Source organism: Sinohyriopsis cumingii, chromosome 4 (assembly GCF_028554795.1).
Source record: "Sinohyriopsis cumingii isolate HCF-2022 chromosome 4, ASM2855479v2, whole genome shotgun sequence".
Taxonomy (NCBI): domain Eukaryota; kingdom Metazoa; phylum Mollusca; class Bivalvia; order Unionida; family Unionidae; genus Sinohyriopsis; species Sinohyriopsis cumingii.
In genome coordinates this window covers 124,924,942-124,945,043 of record NC_142964.1, presented here as the reverse complement: position 1 = coordinate 124,945,043, position 20,102 = coordinate 124,924,942, and the positions used below count along the sequence as shown (strand labels likewise).

General features: G+C 36.6%; 1 protein-coding gene across 2 annotated transcripts in view; it reads right to left on the bottom strand.

Annotated features, from left to right (window-relative positions):
• LOC149802041 (pregnancy zone protein-like) overlaps window positions 1-20,102 on the bottom strand; it is a 173,614-nt gene that overhangs the window by 96,703 nt on the left and 56,809 nt on the right. For both annotated transcript variants that reach the window (XM_089956448.1, XM_089956445.1), the window contains exons 7-10: window positions 17,460-17,544; window positions 7,041-7,158; window positions 2,939-3,059; window positions 2,244-2,353 (exon numbers count right to left, since the gene is read on the bottom strand). In XM_089956448.1, the coding sequence (XP_089812574.1) occupies window positions 2,244-2,353; window positions 2,939-3,059; window positions 7,041-7,158; window positions 17,460-17,544 (434 nt within the window). The remainder of the gene's footprint in view (window positions 1-2,243; window positions 2,354-2,938; window positions 3,060-7,040; window positions 7,159-17,459; window positions 17,545-20,102) is intronic.

Genomic DNA, 20,102 nt, shown 5'->3' with positions numbered 1-20,102 from the left:
CGGATGCAGGAGGTTGTGGGTTCGATCCCTAGCTGAGTCATATCAAAGACTGACAAAAATGGTACTAACAGCTGCCTCGCTTGGCGCTCAGCATTAAATGGTTAGTGTTAGAACTGGTCAGCCTGGTGTCAGGATAATGTGACTGGGTGGGACATCATGCTACATGTCTGCAGCATTGATGAACCCAGCACTAGACATCACTATAAACTGTCACACTGCAGACATCGTAGCAATATGACTGAAAAATTGTTAAAGCTATGTTAAAAATCCAAATCACACACACACACACACACACACAAAATATAAATCATGCACTATTCTCAAATAAAGCTGACTACAAACTTCAATAAAAGCAAATAACCTTTCATCACAGGAAGTCAATACAAAACTTTAAAAAAAACAATGGAATCTTATAGATTATTGCATTTTCCAAGGTGACTGGAACATGTTTATTGTGCCCTGAAAGTTTCATTTTTGCAGGAAAAAATTATGCTAACGTTTACTAACAAAAGTAGCATAAAATGCAAATGAAATGTCCAATCTTTTGAAACCATAAATATATGGCTGTTTATGTTAATTGAAGATGGGGTATCTTGCAAAAGATGTCTATTAAACTTTTTAATTTGTTCAAGTGTTCATTTCCCAATCAATAGTCTCATCCCCTGGGCAGCTGCGGCAAGATGATCCAGTTGACCAAAATCTAGGCCAATTTAAGTGTATATACATGAAGCATGTAAACAGAATCTAGGCCAGGTTAAGTGTATGTATATGAAGCATGTAAACAGAATCTAGGCCAATTTAAGTGTATGTACATGTAGCATGTAAACAACTACAGCCTTGAGCTTCATGTAATGAATTGTTAAGTGCCAATTAGATATAGATCAAAACGAGGACTACCATGTTTTTTATGTGAGTCATGCATGAATTTTAAAACAAGTGATCTCTACTCAAATGCATGGATTTATTATATACAAGTACAGTACTTAAATGATTATGGATTGTACTTCACAAATCTAAGTTATTGTTGTTGTTCTAGGGTTTAACGCATTTTTCAGCACAAGATAGGCTATACATGGCGGCCAGTATAACAGATGGAGGAAGAGCCCTGGAAAACCCAGGGAAGAACCACTGATCCATGAGAAGTTACTGGCAGGCTTTCCCACATACCCATGCTAACCAATCCTTGGACTCAAACCCACGCAGACAGAGGTGAGACGGCAGTGATCTGGTACGGTGAGCACTTTAGACCACTCGGCCACTCGGGGCCCCCAAATGTAAGTTGTCAATATACAAGTGTTTTTCAGGCTAGTTTGTCTTCATTTAATCCAAGGTGCATATTTTTGTACCTGCTTTTTTTTCCCCCTTAAGCTCACCATATTTTAGGTAAATGCATCATTTTCTTCAGCTAACTGACTTGGTTGGTTATAACTCGGTTTGGTTTATAACATGGTTGGTCAGGTTCTATGGACCCCAACTACCATGTTATAACAGGGTCACACTGTATATGATGTACAATTTTTACAAGTTGTGGCATCTTTAGGCAACAAAACTATTAAACCAGATAATGAATACCATATATACAAGTCAAGTCCAACTACAAACAACAAAGACCTTTATCTGCCATCACATAACACACCAGCAAATCAGGGTCTGTGTTGTTTCATTCTGCTTACTTATAACAAACTGGGAAGACCCTGATCTGCCAGCAAATTATTCAATGGCAGATTTGCACTTGGACTTGACTCATAAGCAAGTATATATGGTAGTATGGTGTTATATACCTGGTTTTGGGTGCTTGTAGGATCTAATGTGCTGACATTAACAGAGACAAAAAAAGTTCATATAATCTAAAAGATCAGGAGCACACTTTATGCCATGAGTTGTGTGTTTAGCAAACTTTATGCCATGGCCTGTGCATTTAGCACACTTTATGCCATGGCCTGTGTGTTTAGCACACTTTATGCCATGGCCTGTGTGTTTAGCTCATACTAACATGAAACACTTTCCTTAATACAAGTTAAAATGACAGCATCAAGGCAACAATTAAAACATGAATGACCTTTTTTTGCTTTTTGACTAAAGTTGAACTTCACAAAAACTAGCTCTGACCAATTCTTTACAACTTAATATGAAAACCTGGTTAGAATTGACATCAAAGTTGATCTGTATACTTGAAAACTCATAATGCTAGTCAAAAAGTAAATTGACAAATACAAACATTATGGTCATAGACTAATTAGTACCTGTCCATAGTAAGGTAGGTATGGCTTGAAGTATTCCTTAGACAAGAACCTGAGTTTGACTCTCTCCTCAGACAAAGATGGCCCCTTTTCTTCTACTGATACTGTCATACCTTCAATGAAAGAAGCTAAGAATCTCACCGTGTGTGGTACTTTAATAAATCTCTAGAAAACATTCACATGCATGCACAAAAAACACACAGTTTATTCAAACTAATTTAAATAGATACTGATATTATAAAACAGAACTTGTTTAAAGTGACCTTTGTCTAAAGGTACTGTAGCTGCTACATACAGGTAAATACAGGTAATGATTTCAGACATCTATACAGTAACACGTTTTTGCTACAAACAATTTTAAGTAAATTATTTTGCATTATTACAATATTGTCAGTACAATTTTCTTTCAATGTCTCATCTGCATATTGTTTGCAATTATATTCCTTCATTACTTGCATCAGTAAATATTATGGTTAATAAGGAGAGAGAATGAAATAAAGAAATATGTTTATGCCTGTTGCTCAATCCTATATATCTTGTTTGATTTCATGTACTTTCCATGAGGACTTCTGCAAATTAACAATGTTTTAAACTAATTTCCAATAGCTTGACATTAAGTTATAAAATAAAATCACGAATTATTATATGGATATGTAAAAGAAACTAATATAAACTATTTATGAAACATGCTTGCTTGCCCGTAACATCTTCCGTAACATTGGCTGCAAGAACCAGCCTAGGTTTACACAATACTGTATACATCCTTTCCTTTATCATAAGGTGTTTTGTGGCCACTGTAAATTCATGACAACCCTTAATCTGAAAAGTGAGAGAATGATGATAAGTTCTAACACTGAATGTACGTGGATGAAATTTGTATGTACCACAATGACATAAATACTTTTTCCATTTTAACATTTCTTTCTCCATGAGATAATTTTAGCTTTAATTGTAATGCCTTTCAATAATCTTTTCAGAGGAACACACAGCTGTAGAAAATGGGCTTACAGGATGCCACTAATGAAGCCATTTACCATGCATGATGAAATTTCTGTCTTGTTAATTTAAAAAAACAAAATCAAATAGTTAAAGAATTGTCATATTTAAGTTTTAAGCTTTCAAAACTTTCTAATTACTTTGTTCCATTATGAGAGATCACCATATTTGTCAGATGATAAGACACTGGGACCAGTCTGATATGAGGTTAAAAAACTGAAGGATGGGCTTATTCTCAGATATAACCTTGTCACATTAGAGTCAAATCATTAAAAATATTGCATATACAGCACTTCATCCGTCATTAGGTTGTACACAATGATAACAAAACAAAAGTTGTTCCTATAAACAAAATTTACTTCTTAGGCAAAATATCCTTGTCATATTATGCACTTCAGAGAAGGTATCACTTTTATTTAAAGAAAAATCCCTTCAAATTCTCAAGCCATGATCAAGAAAGTAGTACTCGCTTACCATATATACTTATTTATAAGACAAATCAAACTGCAAACTGCACAGACCCAGAATGCACCCGTTGCATAATGTGCCAGCATATCTAGGTTTGTGCAGCGTGATAAAAATAATCAGTACAATAAATAATACAGACCCTGACCTGCTGATGTATTATGCAACTATAAATCAGGATCTATGTTCCTAGCAGATGGGCTTGACTTGAGCACATAAGATAGTACCAAAAATCCATACCCATTCATGTAGTGGCTGAAGATCAAGGAATTTATTCTACTTGAATATATTTTTTTAAATTAAAAAGCTAAGTTAAAAAATACTCAGCTTAGGCCTATTTTATAGTTAATGGTGTACCTTATGTCATGGGGTACCTATTGTCATGGGGTACCAATTTTCATGGATTTTGTTGCTGCCCCAAACTATAAATTTAATGACCCAATGAACAATTTGCCATTTATGATAAAGAAACCCACCACCCCTTTCATACTGAAGTTCATTCCTAGAGACCAACAAAGCTATTTGATAAATAAACTCCATTTCTGTAATCTGGTAATAAAATAATAGCTTCTGCACATGTTTCTTGTATTTCAACCCTAAAAAAAGAATGTTAAAGCATTTTATATTGCTTCAATGCACACATATCATATGGTATCCAGTATACATATCTACACAGTATCTAGGACACATATATATACAGTATCTGGTACACATATCTATAAAGTATCCAATATACATATCTATAAGGTATCTGGTACACATATCTATAAGGTATCCATATATAAACAGTATCTGGTATACATATCTATACAGTATCTGGTACACATATCTAGAAGGTATCACATATATATATACAGTATCTGGTACACATATCTATACAGTATCCAGTACACATATCTATACAGTATCTGGTACACATATATACAGTATCCGGTACACATATCTATATGGTATCTGGTACACATATCAATACAGTATCTGGTACACATATATATATCATATCTGGTGCACATATCTATACAGTATCTGGTACACATATTTATGTGGTATCTGGTGCACATATCTATACAGTACCTGGTACACATATCTATATCATATCTGGTGCACATATCTATACAGTATATGGTACACATATCTATACAGTATCTGGTACACATATCTATATGGTATATGGTACACATATCTATATGGCATCTGGTACACATATCTATACAGTACCTGGTACACATATCTATATCATATCTGGTGCACATATCCATACAGTATCTGGTACACATATCTATACAGTATCTGGTGCACATATCTACATGGTATCAGGTAGACATATCTATATCATATCTGGTATACATATCTATACAGTATCTGGTGCACATATATATAATGCATCTGGTGCACATATCTATACAGTATCTGGTACACATATCTATACAGTATCTAGTACACATATCTATATGGTATCTGGTACACATATCTATACAGTATCTAGTACACATATCTATAATGTATCCAGTACACATATCTATACAGTATCTGGTGCACATATCTACATGGTATCAGGTAGACATATCTATATCATATCTGGTATACATATCTAGACAGTATCTGGTGCACATATATATAATGCATCTGGTGCACATATCTATACAGTATCTGGTACACATATCTATACAGTATCTAGTACACATATCTATACAGTATCTGGTACACATATCTATACAGTAACTAGTACAAATATCTATATGGTATCTGGTACACATATCTATACAGTATCTAGTACACATCTATAATGTATCCAGTACACATATCTATACAGTATAGATATAGATAGGTCAAATCTGTCATGAGCTGTAATTGCCCACTGAGCATAAATTGGATTGATTGGTAAAATTTTAAGTAAAGTCTAGTGGTTGAAGTTTGTTTGTGATTTCATAGCTTTTCAATGCAGTTAGCTTGAATGTTGACACTGGTTGCTAACTGCATTAAGTAAAAGGCAGCTTGTTACGTGTTTTGTTGACATGTGGAATGATGATATTATGATGATCTCTGTTGAATTTTACCATTTTGAAACCACTGTTTTAATGCAGTGGTCAACAGAAAGTAATTGATGGTGCAACTTGATGGACAGTGTTTTAAGGAAGAGATCATTCACCTGTATTTAATAACCAATTAGTTGCATCAGCTTCCTTTGATGTGAGTGATTGATTTTGACCGGTGATTGATTTTTGCTGACACAGGTGGTAATAATGTTTTAAGCAATAAAGTGGCTGTCTTTTATTGTCAGCATAGTTTTGTTCTTTTGTATTCTTTATCTGGGTATTATTAGAGGTTAATCTACAATATTACAGCCATATAAATATGCAGACTTTTACTTGAAAAATTGCACATTTAAGTATTAACAAAAATGTCCTTTCTTTTTAAAAACCACACAAATTGAGACCCACACAAATAAATGCTACTATATTATTTTCAATTACAAGCATTAGAATGTAATTATTTTTGTTATTTTGTTGGGTAGACATTTTCAGTACCAGACTACACAATCTGGGATTGGTTCATTTCTTCTGCTATGAAGATTTTGACTCAATAGAATGCATTTTAGCCATGAGGGCACAGTGTCCTCAAAGTCATTAGAGATTTAGGTTATCAATTCTGACATTCCAGATTTAAAAGAAATTATTTACTATTTTAAAAAAATTAGAAATTAGATTATGTAGTTGCTAGAATTTGCCAAGTTCTACCGCTGAATATATATATATTGATAACATTAAAATGTAAAAATGCCTTTTTTAATTGGAAATGAATGATAATTTTATTTCAGTCACATAAGAAGTAATATCTAAAATTAGCTTTTAAATGATTTTACGACTGGATTATTAATGTTATGCTGCTAAGACTATAAATAATTTACCAAAACAAAATCAATGCATGCAGACATTTTTTATCACACCTGTATCATAAGTGGGAATGGGTTTATTTCAAAGTATGTGCACGTTAGTCGCGAGGGGGTATATTTTGGGAGACACTCCTTTGTCTGCGAAAAAAAATGTGAAGTGTGGAGGTGATTGCAGGGAGGATATTGTTTGGGAGACACCCCTATTCTGCTATAGTTTTTAAAAGCGTGGGGGTAATGTTGGAGAGGGGCTAACTTTTGAGTACAGAAATATCCTGACAAAAATAGGGTAATTTTTTGGAAAATAGTGACCATTAAACCAATAGCGGAAATTTCCCACCATATGTAGATGCATCATGAACAGAAATGTCAGAAATGTTATTTAAGGCAATATTGTATGATCATCATGCACAAGGAACCATTCTAGATTTTCAAAATGGCCACTCTACCTTAAAATCGACCTCCACACAAGGTCTGTCATCTTTCCTGCAGTACCAGTTCTTTTCCTGATTCTTCAGGCAGATCTTGGCCTTCAGATGACCCTGCACTGGCTTACCATAAGTGTATCTGAAATTATTTCACATTTTAACATTTTCCTGTCCAGTACATATACTTGGGTACACTATCCTGATACAAAGATGAATCATTATGTACTGAATGTACACATATACATAGGTATGCTATCCACACACAGATGAATTATTGTGTACTGAATTAATTTACACATATACATGGGTATGCTATCTACACATAGGTGACTCATTGTGTACTGAATTATTTACATGTATACATGGGTATAGCTATCTGTGCACAGATGAATCATTGTATACTGAATTAGTTTACACATATACATGGGTACACTAACCATACACAGATGAATCATTGTATACTGAATTCATTTACACATGTATGTGATTTTTTGCAAGCCCCTAAACCTCTAAGTTCTATCAGAAGTACCATCCTTTGATCTGCATAAATACGTATAGTTAATACTAAATACAAAAACAAGTCTCCACAAATAGCCATATCTTGCTTTAAAAGCTTACGAGGTTAACATTATTCTATCACAGTGAATGGCAACACAGCCAGATGAGGGCTTAAATCCAGATCTCAAATGCCAGGTGGAGAGTAAACTACCTAAGCTGTTCAAGCTGATGACCATGTGGGTATCCATGATACAGCCACAACACCTTTTCCCACCCAAGAGTCTTAAAATGGGGGACATGACTGCTACTACACAATGTCACAGAGAAAAATACACATAGCCAGACCTGGGCTGAAACCTGGAATTCATAAATGCTAGACAGACACACTACCACCAACACTATCTGTGCCAAAGTCCTAAACAGACACCAATAACAATCTGTATGTGACTTTACCTCAAACCTGTAATGTTGTTGACAACAGCAACAACAATTTTTAAGACATTATTGAAAAGGTCATACCTGTGTCTTGCCAAAATGTAGGCTCTAAAAACCAGTGTAATCAATAATTACAAAGATCACCCCCATGACGCTTTTAGTAGATTTCATTAGTCAAAGTATAAATTCATTTTCATGAAGAAAACAAGTTTAAACTAAAAAAATACTGACAATGAAATGTTGTCCCCTTTTCTAATTAAATGATTTTTGTAATCTTTCCCTTTACCTTTTGACTTTTAATCTTCTAACAATTTAAAATTTTAACTTTTCATTAGTACTATATAACAAGTATTGAGCTGACATAACATTAAACAAGACACAAACATACAAACCAAACAACAAACCTACTCACCTACATACCTACCTACATGAGTATATATAAAATAGTGACGGGGGTAAAAGAAAGGAAAGTTACCATAATGAGCTGATAACAAGAGAACCATGAACAGCACAAAATACAAATGCCCTGTATTTAATTTTCATCAAAGAAGATTTGGTCAGTGACCATTCCCTTTGCTGTTTCACCTTATAATTGATAGGCATCTCTCCTTACCCCATATGTGAGCCATCCTCAAAGTTTGATCTAGGTCTGTGTTAATATAACTGTGCAAAAACCACTTTTCTTCTTTCTGTCACAGTGACTCTAAAATATACCTGGTTCTTCCTGACCCCTTAAATGCAAGTCATCCATGAAGTTTGTTAACTATCAATAGTGGACAACTTGAGTTACTGAACAGAAACAAAATTGGTAACAGAAAGATGGACACATGGATAGAGCAGCAAGATATCATAACATAACAGACCGTGTCTTATGATGTGAATTAAAAAAAAAACAGATTAATGTTGTTTTGCATTAATTTTTAAAATAAATATATTTCAGAAGCTATTTTAATTGTCCAACCTTACAAGCCAATTGTACAAGGTGAAAGCGACTGGCTTTGAGTGACAGTCAGTAAGTAGTTCATGCATCAATTATTACCTTGATCAGCTACTACACTAAGGTCTCACATGAAAAACATGCAGTCTACTCATCTAATTCCTATACTGATGGTATGTTGCTGTTGCTGTGATTTTGACACCATTCTTCAGCACACGGTAGGCTACATTTTTTGGCCAGTATATCTGGTGGAGGAAACAATACCAACCCATGGGAAGCTACTTCCAAGCTTTCTCACATACCCATATTGGCCATGCTCAAGACTCAAATCACACATGGTCTATATCCACTCTACCAAGATGCCTGCATCAGTCAGAAATCATGGAGCAGTAGCCTCTGGTAGTAACAGATGCTAACATTTTTACTAAAATGCCAGAGAAATATAGAACCTATATTGGGGTTTGGACCAAGACAAGGAAATCCCAGTCAGGGGGTTACATTATAATGTACCGAGTGGTCGAGTGGTCTAAAGTGCTGTCCGTTACGGATCACTACCATCTCACCTCTGTCTGCGTGGGTTCGAGTCTCGGATTCAGCCAATGTGGGTATGTGAGAAAGCTTGCCAGTAGCTTCTCGTGGGTCGGTGGTTCTTTCTGGGGTTTTCCCGGGTTCTTCCTCCACCATTAATACTGGCCACCGTGTATAGCCTATCGTGTGCTGAAAAATGGCGTTAAACCCTACAACAACAACAACATTATAATGTAACACAGTGACTGGGATTTCCTTGTCTCAGTCCAAACCCCAACATAGATTTTTTTTCTCACCCAATATTTTCCTTTAAAGTAAAAAGAATTCTTCACAAGTGTTCACGTCCCAATGTTTACATGTGGTGCATGAATACAAATATGTTAAAGAGGGCTGTGATGTGACCGTTGCATCTAAAGTGCACAGTTTATACGTGTGAACAAAGAAAAATAAAAACATAAAACGTCGCTTAGTAATGAGGTATTATCACATTTAATATATGGATGTTATATGAAATTGACAATAAATAATTAATATTTATTACAAGAAACTGTTTTATTTTCATCTGTTCCAATGTTGAAAAGTTATATTGTAAATAATAAAACAATACTTGCTACTCAGCTCTACTGTAGTTACACCTAGTATAACGAAGAGTAACATCTTGATTTAGGTTATTCATGGGTAATTAGAGATCTGTGTCACTATCGTATATAACTCTTCTTTTCTTTGGAGGAGGTGAAACTGTTGTGACAGTCTTGTGTTGTCCTTAATATTGATTGTAAAATTACCCTGTGTATAAAATACCCTCCAAATACGGACCCTGGAGGATAACTAAACTTTCAAGTTCATGGATTCTTTGAAAACTTACTTTTCTGTCTTGGAAATATGGCAAGTGCTACCATGAAATTTGCTTATGGATTAATGTGTTGATGGATAAATGATTCCCTCTGGCTGGTAAGTGCATTATTTGTCATTAAATGTTATAGGTATATTTTTCATTCAACTGGGGCACAATGGAGATGCTTAACAAAATTAGAATAAAGCATGTTTGATATAACACATTTCTGGCTATTACTAAGGTTTCTGTAGTTGTTAAGAGAGTAGGGAGGCAATGAAGTGTATAGGTCTATATTCTATATGCATGGATCAGTATTTTCTGTCATAGTTAATTTCACACTGCATTGAGAATTTTATCATATCTGTAGCAGTCATTTTTCAGGTCAGCATCATTAAACGTAGCTAACAGTATATAATTTATTCACATGAAGTATTTAAAATAGTTACATAGCTTTATCTACATTTAATGATGCTGACCTGAAAATGTATTACGCTAGGCCTGCATATAGGATAAAATTGACCCTGCTATGTGGAACGAACTAGCATAATACCAAGAAGCTTGACATCATGTGTGTGTGTGTCTTGGTCTCTCTCAAAATGTTTTTGTATGGTGTGTTCTCAAAGATGGATTTTAATTAAGTTACTATGTTTTTGTTTTATATTTGTTGTTGTTGTTGTTGTTTGATTTTAGAACAACTACGTCAAGAACAGCAGAAGACAACAAGGGTTTCTTTTTTTAAAAGTAGTTCTGAGCACGTGGACTCCTTGACTGAGACAACTGGTCTGAGATGACTAGACTGAGATAAGAAAAGTAAGGTTAGCAAAACAGATAGATTTCTCTGTCACATGGGTGAGAAAAACTTTAGCCAGTTGAAGGATTGAGACACTGAACAGGATACTGGTGAAGCTTCATGCACCAGTTCATAAAACCCTTTCACTTCCCATCACAAAGTGCAGGATCTTCTTACTCATGAGAGTAATGACTGCATCCATTGACCAGACTTCTGGCACTGGGACTCGAGGGGGGATGAAGGCTGTTATCTTGTGGTTCCATCTTGTTGCGAAAAAGTCTATCACATCTTGCCGCCCCCCACCTCCAGTGCACAAATCCGCATCCAACAGATGAGCTATAGATTGTTTTACCACTGATGCAGTAAATGTTATATTATGGTTGATTTGATGATACAGTGATTTACATGACTAGAAAAGGGATGCTATCAAGCTAGTAATTCTAAAGGATGATGCACTGAGCAAGCCAATAAGTTGTAAACACTCACTAAAATCCACCCCCTACTGGAAATCAACTCTGAGGGATCACTAAACAACATCATGCACACAGGATGGGGAAGAATGAAGCTGAGGTTGTCAAAAATGCAGGGATGGAGGAGATATGACTCTTCTCAAATCAATGAAAACCTAGAAGAGAGAGAAGGGAAAGAAGGTTGTTTGTATCTTCTGCAAAGAAGAACTTACCATGTGTTCTAAGAATGCTGCCCTAAGTCACTACAGATGTTATTAACAAGGTCAACATAAACAAGGTGACAATGCAGTTGATTGTCTTGGACTGATGTTAAGGCTGAAATGGAAGCACAATGAATTGTACATAATTCAGTGCAAGCCAAAACAATGAAACTGGCATGAAGGCAAGTTAATAGCCACATGAAATTATGCATCAGATAAATTTAGACAAATCACAAATTCATCCCTTTTGTCAGAAGACCTGATCAACTATGTTTTCATTTTGAACCTGAGTGCAGCTGTGTACTTGCAGAGCTGACCAACCTGAGCTATTTGTTGACTCTGCAGCACTAGAAAAAGCCAAAAATAAAACCCAAGAGAATGTGGCTCGTGAACTCAATCCACCATCCATTATTGAGAGAAGAGCAGATCTCGTACTTCATTGGATTGGATTGGATGAATCCATCACGGGAATGGAAGATGAAAGTGGATAGGGCTTAATAAACAAAATCTAATGCCCATCAGAAACATGGATTGCCAATCTGTTTTTGCAGAAAAGGTCAATCCAAGGCTGCTGCCCAAACTGAAGGAATAAGGTGATGAAACAGATTGTCAGAAGGCAATTGGGTTGGCAACTTACTGGCAGTTGTTGCGAGACTTCAGGAAGGATAAACATTTCTTTCTATATCCTTTGTTAAACTGCTTCCTAAACTGTCATAGATGTTGTCACTTGAAATTAGACTGAGGTTAAAACTGCTACTTTTGGGTGGTATTCAGTCTTCTCTCTTGTTGCTGATGATTGTCTCACCATTGCAGTTGAGACTGATGTGGCCTAAATATCAAAGATGTTAGATAATCTGAGATGCCACACATTGCCAGCACATTGTACGTTCTCAATTCTACTGCCTGACAGCAATGGCATACCAAATGACATTGATTGCATTACCAAGGAATGATGTGGGTTCAGCAGAGGAGATTGGGGAACTGCATCTCATCTCACTAGACTCAAATTTGCCAAAGTCACCACAATATTAGCAATAGAATGATAAAGAGCTGCCAACCCTTCAGACTTGCAATTAGTGAACAGAGGGATAAAAGTTAGTGAATGTTGCACACAATTAGTGAAAAAAGTATTCCATAACACTAGCTCCATCAACTTTGATGGTCAGTACCACATTATATAAAAATCCCACAATAAAACCAAAACACATTAATTAACACTGATTACATGTACTACTTAATTTGCAGCCAAATTTACTGATATACACAAACTTCACACTATTTGTCATATGATGCTGTGGCAGAACTGAACTTCCTCAATTGGGATATAGTAAATTTGTTTTAAAACAGTTCAGGCTTAAGTTGCTTGCTGGTTAATCTTGGTGACTAAAATTGTTGCAAATTTTCAGCACCTAAGGAGACACTTAAAGTTTGTCTTATTTTCCCTCACAATAGCAAATAATCTTTCACTGTCACTATTGCTGATCTCCAACTGAGAAAGGCAGGTTATGTTCAACAGGAAAGCTCACAAACAATGCTTCAGCACTGGTAGCATGCAGGACTTGAGTAGGTGGCCTAAAGTACTCCAAAACTGAAACCTTCTGGGGTTGCTATAGCAGGGTGCTTTTTCACATCTTTCTGCCACATGCCCACAGGGGTTCATATCGTTGCTTATAATTTATCTGTCATACATGTACTATATAATAATATTACTACGTGGTACGTGTATGACAGATAAATTGTAAGCAACAATACCAGCGCTTGTGCACATTCCCAACTGTAAAATTTGCGGCACACTACTGTGCGAAAAGCATAATGTACATCACTGTTTAATAGCTGAATGCAAAGCCAATTTTTGTGTAATCTAACCTATACTTCACTTTTTGTGGAATACAAATCTTTTTCCTTGGAGGTGAAAACATTTTAACTGCAGTGTGGCTTAAATTACGAAATGGTAATAATACATCGATGGAACAGTGAATGATTAGTGGTGTCAGCGCATGCGCAGAAAACTCTGAACTCAAGCAAATTACAATACATGCTAATCTTTCAATATTTCAGAAATTCCAACACTTGAATAAGCTTTCTTCATGTAGTGTCTGTTTATAAAAAGTTACAGTTGCTACGAGTATGTACGTGTGCCACTTTTAAAAAAATCAGTTGGGCCTTGCTTTTCTTCAAGAGCATTTGTAAAACTTCTGTTCTAAATATATATTATATACTTTACAATGCTCACTACAGGGCACACTATAACAACTGGATATAGTTCTACTGACAAGACTAGCAATACAGGACCATTATGGGTATGAGTGACCACTGATGCTATTTTGACTAGCACTTAATGGAATAAAATTTCTTTTATTCCTGATTTTAGCCAATTGAGAATTCAGGAATTCATGATTTTTCTGCAGGCAGCATGAATCCGTAAATTGCTATCGACAGTCGTGAAATTCACACCAAAATCAAGATGGTTGGCAGGTCTGATGATGTGAGAATAATTACCGCAGCATTATGGGCTACAGATCCCCACTGGTGAACACTGTCACATTTTGCTGTATGGAGAAAAACTGATAGTGATGCCAGTTCAAGCAAAGAAAAGGTGGCCATCATGTTAGGCGACCTGTTTGGCCAAGGCCTATAAAGCACTAATCATTGCCATCTCACTTTTGTTCAAACAGGTTCAAATCTCAGTCTCAACCAATGTGGGTATCTGAGAAAGCTTTCTAGGAGCTTTTGATGGGTTGGTGATTCTTACCGGGGTTTTCCAAGTTTCTTCTTTAACTAGTAATCATGTGCTGAAAAATGGCATTAAGTCTACAACAACACAGCCACTATTTCCCACACTAATTAAATGATGGTGTCGTGGAAAACATGTTGATCCCCTTTATAAAACAGTATGGTTGACAAGTCAATACTGTCTGTGCACTGTACCAATAAGCTGAGAATGATGCTGGTAACCAGCTTTCCTAAAAGAAAACTCTTAAGTTCATTATGTCGAAAATCCTGTCTGAAAGAAGATCAGAGATTCATTTGGTCATCAGTAGACAGTGTCCACATTTACTGAAGCTTTAACTGTACAGGCTTTGTTCACAGATGGCAGTGGTGGACACTGAGTTCTGAAGCTGAACTCTGTGTGCTACAGAGTAAGCCATTTGATTCAGGATGTCTCTGCACTAACTGTGGGCACTGTCATCACTGTGACTAAATAAATAGCTTGGCAGCTGGCCACATGGTTGGCTCAGCATTCAGGTGGACATTTGGCTCATCAGCTGAATGGATGGAATGGGCAAGTTGAATGACTCTCCATAAGGCTTCATATACAAAATAAGACAACAGGTACTCAGCACAACTTGCTGACGAAACAGACCTCTAGACACTAGTCAAAAGGCAAGGCTAGTGGCTGTACTAGCTGGTCAACAGACTGGCAGTACAGACTGAGATCAGTAATTTACTCCAGGTGCATAAACATACGAGTCCACAGACCATGTTTGCACATGTAGGGTTATGTGCACCCACAGGACTATAAAAATAATGAGGACACTCACTCATCAAATTGAAGTGACTGTTGGAGCCATGTTTTAAATGGAGGGACCAAAATTCCCCCCAAGGCTAGCAAAGGTGTCATCATTTCCTGAACAAGTCACTGCATTTACAACTCAAGCAGCAGCTGAGATGGGTGCAGCATTGGCATCTCTGAAGCAAACTGTTCCATGATTTCAAGTTGACTAGATGTTAAAGTCAAAATGGCACTGCATACATGATTTGTGATGAGGATGGAGGGGCCAGGGGAGAAACTTGACCCATCTTTTCAGCTTTTGCTTAATACTATGGACCATACTCTTTCTGACCACTTTGCACAGGCACTGCATAGTGAAGCAGATGAACACTTGGTGCAGGCACTGCACAGTGAAGAAGATGAACACTTGGTACAGGCACTGCATAGTAAAGTAGATGAACACTTGGTATAGGCACTGTACAGTGTAGTAGATGAACACTTGGTACAGGCACTGCATAGTGAAGTAGATGAACAATTGGTACAGGCACTGCATAGTGAAGTAGATGAACACTTGGTACAGGCACTGTACAGTGAAGTAGATGAACACTTGGTACAGGCACTGCATAGTGAAGAAGATGAACACTTGGTACAGGCACTGCATAGTAAAGTAGATGAACACTTGGTACAGGCACTGCATAGTGAAGTAGATGAACAATTGCTACAGGTGCTGCATAGTGAAGCAGATGAACACTTGATGCAGGCACTGCACAGTGAAGAAGATGAACACTTGGTACAGGCACTGCATAGTAAAGTAGATGAACACTTGGTACAGGCACTGTACAGTGAAGTAGATGAACACTTGGTACAGGCACTGCATAGTGAAGTAGATGAACAATTGGTACAGGCACTGCATAGTGAAGTAGATGAACACTTGGTACAGGCACTGTACAGTGAAGTAGATGAACACTTGGTACAGGCACTGCATAGTGAAGTAGATGAACACTTGGTACAGGCACTGCATAGTAAAGTAGATGAACACTTGGTACAGACACTGCACAGTGAAGTAGATGAACACTTGGTACGGGCACTGCACAGTGAAATAGATTAACACTTGGTACAGGCACTGCACAATGAAATAGATGAACACTTTGTGCAGGCACTGAATAGGGAAGCAGATGAACACTTTATACAGGCACTGCACAGTGAAGTAGATGAACACTTGGTACAGGCACTGCATAGGGAGGCAGATGAACATTTGGTACAGGCACTGCATGGTGATGCAGATGAACACTTGGTACAAGCACAGCATAGGGAAGTAGACAAACACTTGGTACAGGCACTGCACAGGACACTTGGTACAGGCACTGCATAGGGAAGCAGATGAACACTTGGTACTGGCACTGCATAGGGAAGCAGATGAACATTTGGTACAGGCACTGCATGGTGAAGCAGATGAACACTTGCTACAAGCACTGCATAGGGAAGTAGACAAACACTTGGTACAGGCACTGCATAGGGAAGCAGATAAACACTTGGTACAGGCACTGCATAGGGAAGTAGATGAACACTGGGTACAGGCACTGCATAGGGAAGTAGATGAACACTTGGTACAGGCACTGCATAGTGAAATAGATAAACACTTGGTATAGGCACTACATAGTGAAATAGATAAACACTTGGTACAGGCACTGCATAGGGAAGCAGATGAGCACTTGGTACAGGCACTGTAGAGCAAAGTAGATGAACACTTGGTACAGGCAATGTGCACATCATGTACATCTCTACTGTTTTTGAATCTTTTGCACCTTGTTATGTTTTCTTGGATGCTGAGAGGAAATATGGGACAATTTTGATCTTCATTAGTGAAAGTTTATACTGGTAAACATAACATCAAGTTGATGGGTAGCCACCTTCCAAGTAGTAACAGTGGTAAAGAAAAAGTTTCCTCCTTTGTCAATATGATATACAGACAGGAAAGACAAATTTTCATCCTTACAAGACCGCTCGTAGTGAAGTTCATTTCCTAATCTGAATGTGATTGGGGAGTGTATTCAATGGAGAAATAGCCTGGTTCCAATTATGTTGTATGACATTGAAAAACAAAGACAATACCTCAGCAGGAAATCTCATCATGGACAATGGTTCTGTGACTGCTCCACTATAAAAATAGCATCTTGGCATTTGCTAAATACAGGCTCAACAATATTTTTTTTAAATATGGCTAAAGATATGATGGTGGTCCTTTTCTACTAACCTTGCACAAACTTCGACATCTATGTTCAGTGTGGCCATTGTCAATACTGTAGGTAATTTCAATTTAACTTGAAATTTGGGGAGTACTGAAAGTAAGAGAATAAAAAGAATAATATTATTGCAAAACATTGTATTGAGACTATGATAACACAAAAACGTTTTGAAAAAGTACTGATTTTCAGAATTTTATGCCAGTACATGTATAAATAACTCTTTTGTTATACTTGATGATTGTAGCAATACTGACAAGTGCTTGACAAAAAATTCTTATGATTATAGAGAGAGAAAAAGAGGAACGGGAAATGCAGACATTTATTCCACATAAGTCTTGGAAAAGATTGTAGATACTCAATTTGTTAAAACATGATATAAACATGGCAGCAAAGAATCAAAGACAACATTTCCCAAAAGCTTTCAACATTATCAAAAAGAAAGGCTAAATTGTCTGAATTCACAATTATCCAAACCATTGTCATGTCCCTTGATGCATTCAGATAATCAAGGTTCTACTGAGAGCATATAAACACAAGCAAATTCAGCAATTTTTTTCCTATGCTTCCTATGGTAAGGTCACTAGGGCTGGCAATAATGAAATCTGACCATGACTTTTAAGAAAGAGTTGTTAAGTTCCTGAGCAGTCATGGAAAGCAGCCACATTTCATTGCTCAAAGGACATTAGAGAAAAAGTGCAGAAAAGGGGTTTTAAAAAAATGATCAGTGAAATTGACTTTGAAGACAAAACATTTACTGTTGTAACATTAAATCAAACAAAGAAGCTTACTACAGTTCACTACAAGCAGCTCTTATATTGTAAAGCAGAAACAAAACAAAACTTAAACTCTGTGACCTTGACCTTGAGGATGAGACCTCAAACATATCCCCTAATAACCATATATACAGTCAAACCAGTCCTAATGGTCACATGTATTCAATGGTCACCTGGTCACAATGGCCATTCTAATGCCCCAGCAAATTTCTTATTAAATGCCCTGTATTTGACGGTCACCTGCCTTCTCTGATAAGTAGACAAGTATTTCCTAACCAAGCAACAGTTTCACCCTGCCCTAAGCCGTCACTGGAACATATCAGCAGTGACTGTTCCAAGTATGCACATTAAACACTTCTTTTGTTTAATGACCAAGGCAGTGTTTAGATAAAGGCATATCACATCAATTGATGTTTAAGCATTTCATACTCCAGTCACACTGCCAGTCAAACTCAAAAGTTTCAACATGCCAGCTTCGAAAGCAATGTTTTTGTCAGCTTTGAAAGCAATGCAGTTTTTTTTATCATTACAGGAGAATATCAAAGCAATTCATTTACCTGATAGTGGGAAAAGTAGTTGTGTTTTCACAGCAGAAATGGAAGTCACCTTATGTGACATGTATATTTTGATATCGTCATCTATTTACCTTTGATTTAAAGCTATCTCTGGGGGAAATAATGTTCATCTTAGAAATAAGATACAATTTACATCCCTTTTCATTTGGGCCAGAGATTATTCAATATTTAAAATGGCTTCTTTTGATATTCTGTTAATCACAAGCTTCTCAAAAAAGCTGATTGCTTTTGATCTTGGCAAGGTTATTATCTGACTAACCCAGATTTTGTTTTGTCTGAACAAAATAAGATTGGTGAATACATGTATTTTAAGTCGGCAATGATTTATTTTCTAGCATGGATTAAAGTAATCTAATGTGGGACACAAATTTGGGATAGAACAACATATACCTGTAAAAATGATTTTGTTGTAATAATAATAGTAATAATAATTGTTCAAAAATCAAATTTAAAGGGTGAACTTCTGTACAGCAGTCACATGTGAGCAGCTGTGCAATGGCCAGTTTTGACTTTTCCAATGAGTGACCACTATTGAGAGATTTGACTTTGCATATTTAAAGCTTCATCCATTTATCTTAAACAGCTGTTAGATTCGAAAGCAGAAGGGCAAATGTGTTTGAAAACTACATGACCATTATCTTGGCCTTGAAGATTATACCCCCAATGGGATGATATGCATTGACCTTGAAGATTATACCCCCAATGGGATGATATGCATTGACCTTGAAGACTCCCAGTGTGGTACACAACACACATGCCAATTAGGACATACATGTATACCAAGCTGCATTCCTAAATCTGAAACACTTGTTACAGAATGGAAAAGAAAGTGGACAACATAAATTACTAAGCCATGACCTTGACCATAAAGACAGGACCTCCAATGTTGAGCTATGACCTTAAGCTTCAAGACAGGACCTCCACTGTTGTAAGTGACACCCACTTTAGTGACAATCATATAAGGTTTAATCTGTTAATCTCAAATGGGCTTTTAAAGTTACAGAGCAGAGGGAAAAGTGCAATCAAAAATGTAATATACTGATCAACCTTCTAGTGATCATGGACTCGTATACCTTAATTTCAAATAGTTTTAAATTTACAGAGTGGACAATAAAGTGTGATGGACAAGTAAAATATTGAGCCATGACCTTGACCTTGAAGACAGCAGCACTCCAAATATGGTACTTTAGACACCCTCTAGTAATGATGATGATTATGCCATGTTAATGTCAAATGGCTTTAAAGTTATAGAGTAGAAAAAAGAATGATGGACAGACAGGTGCAGACACAGATGCTATGTCCC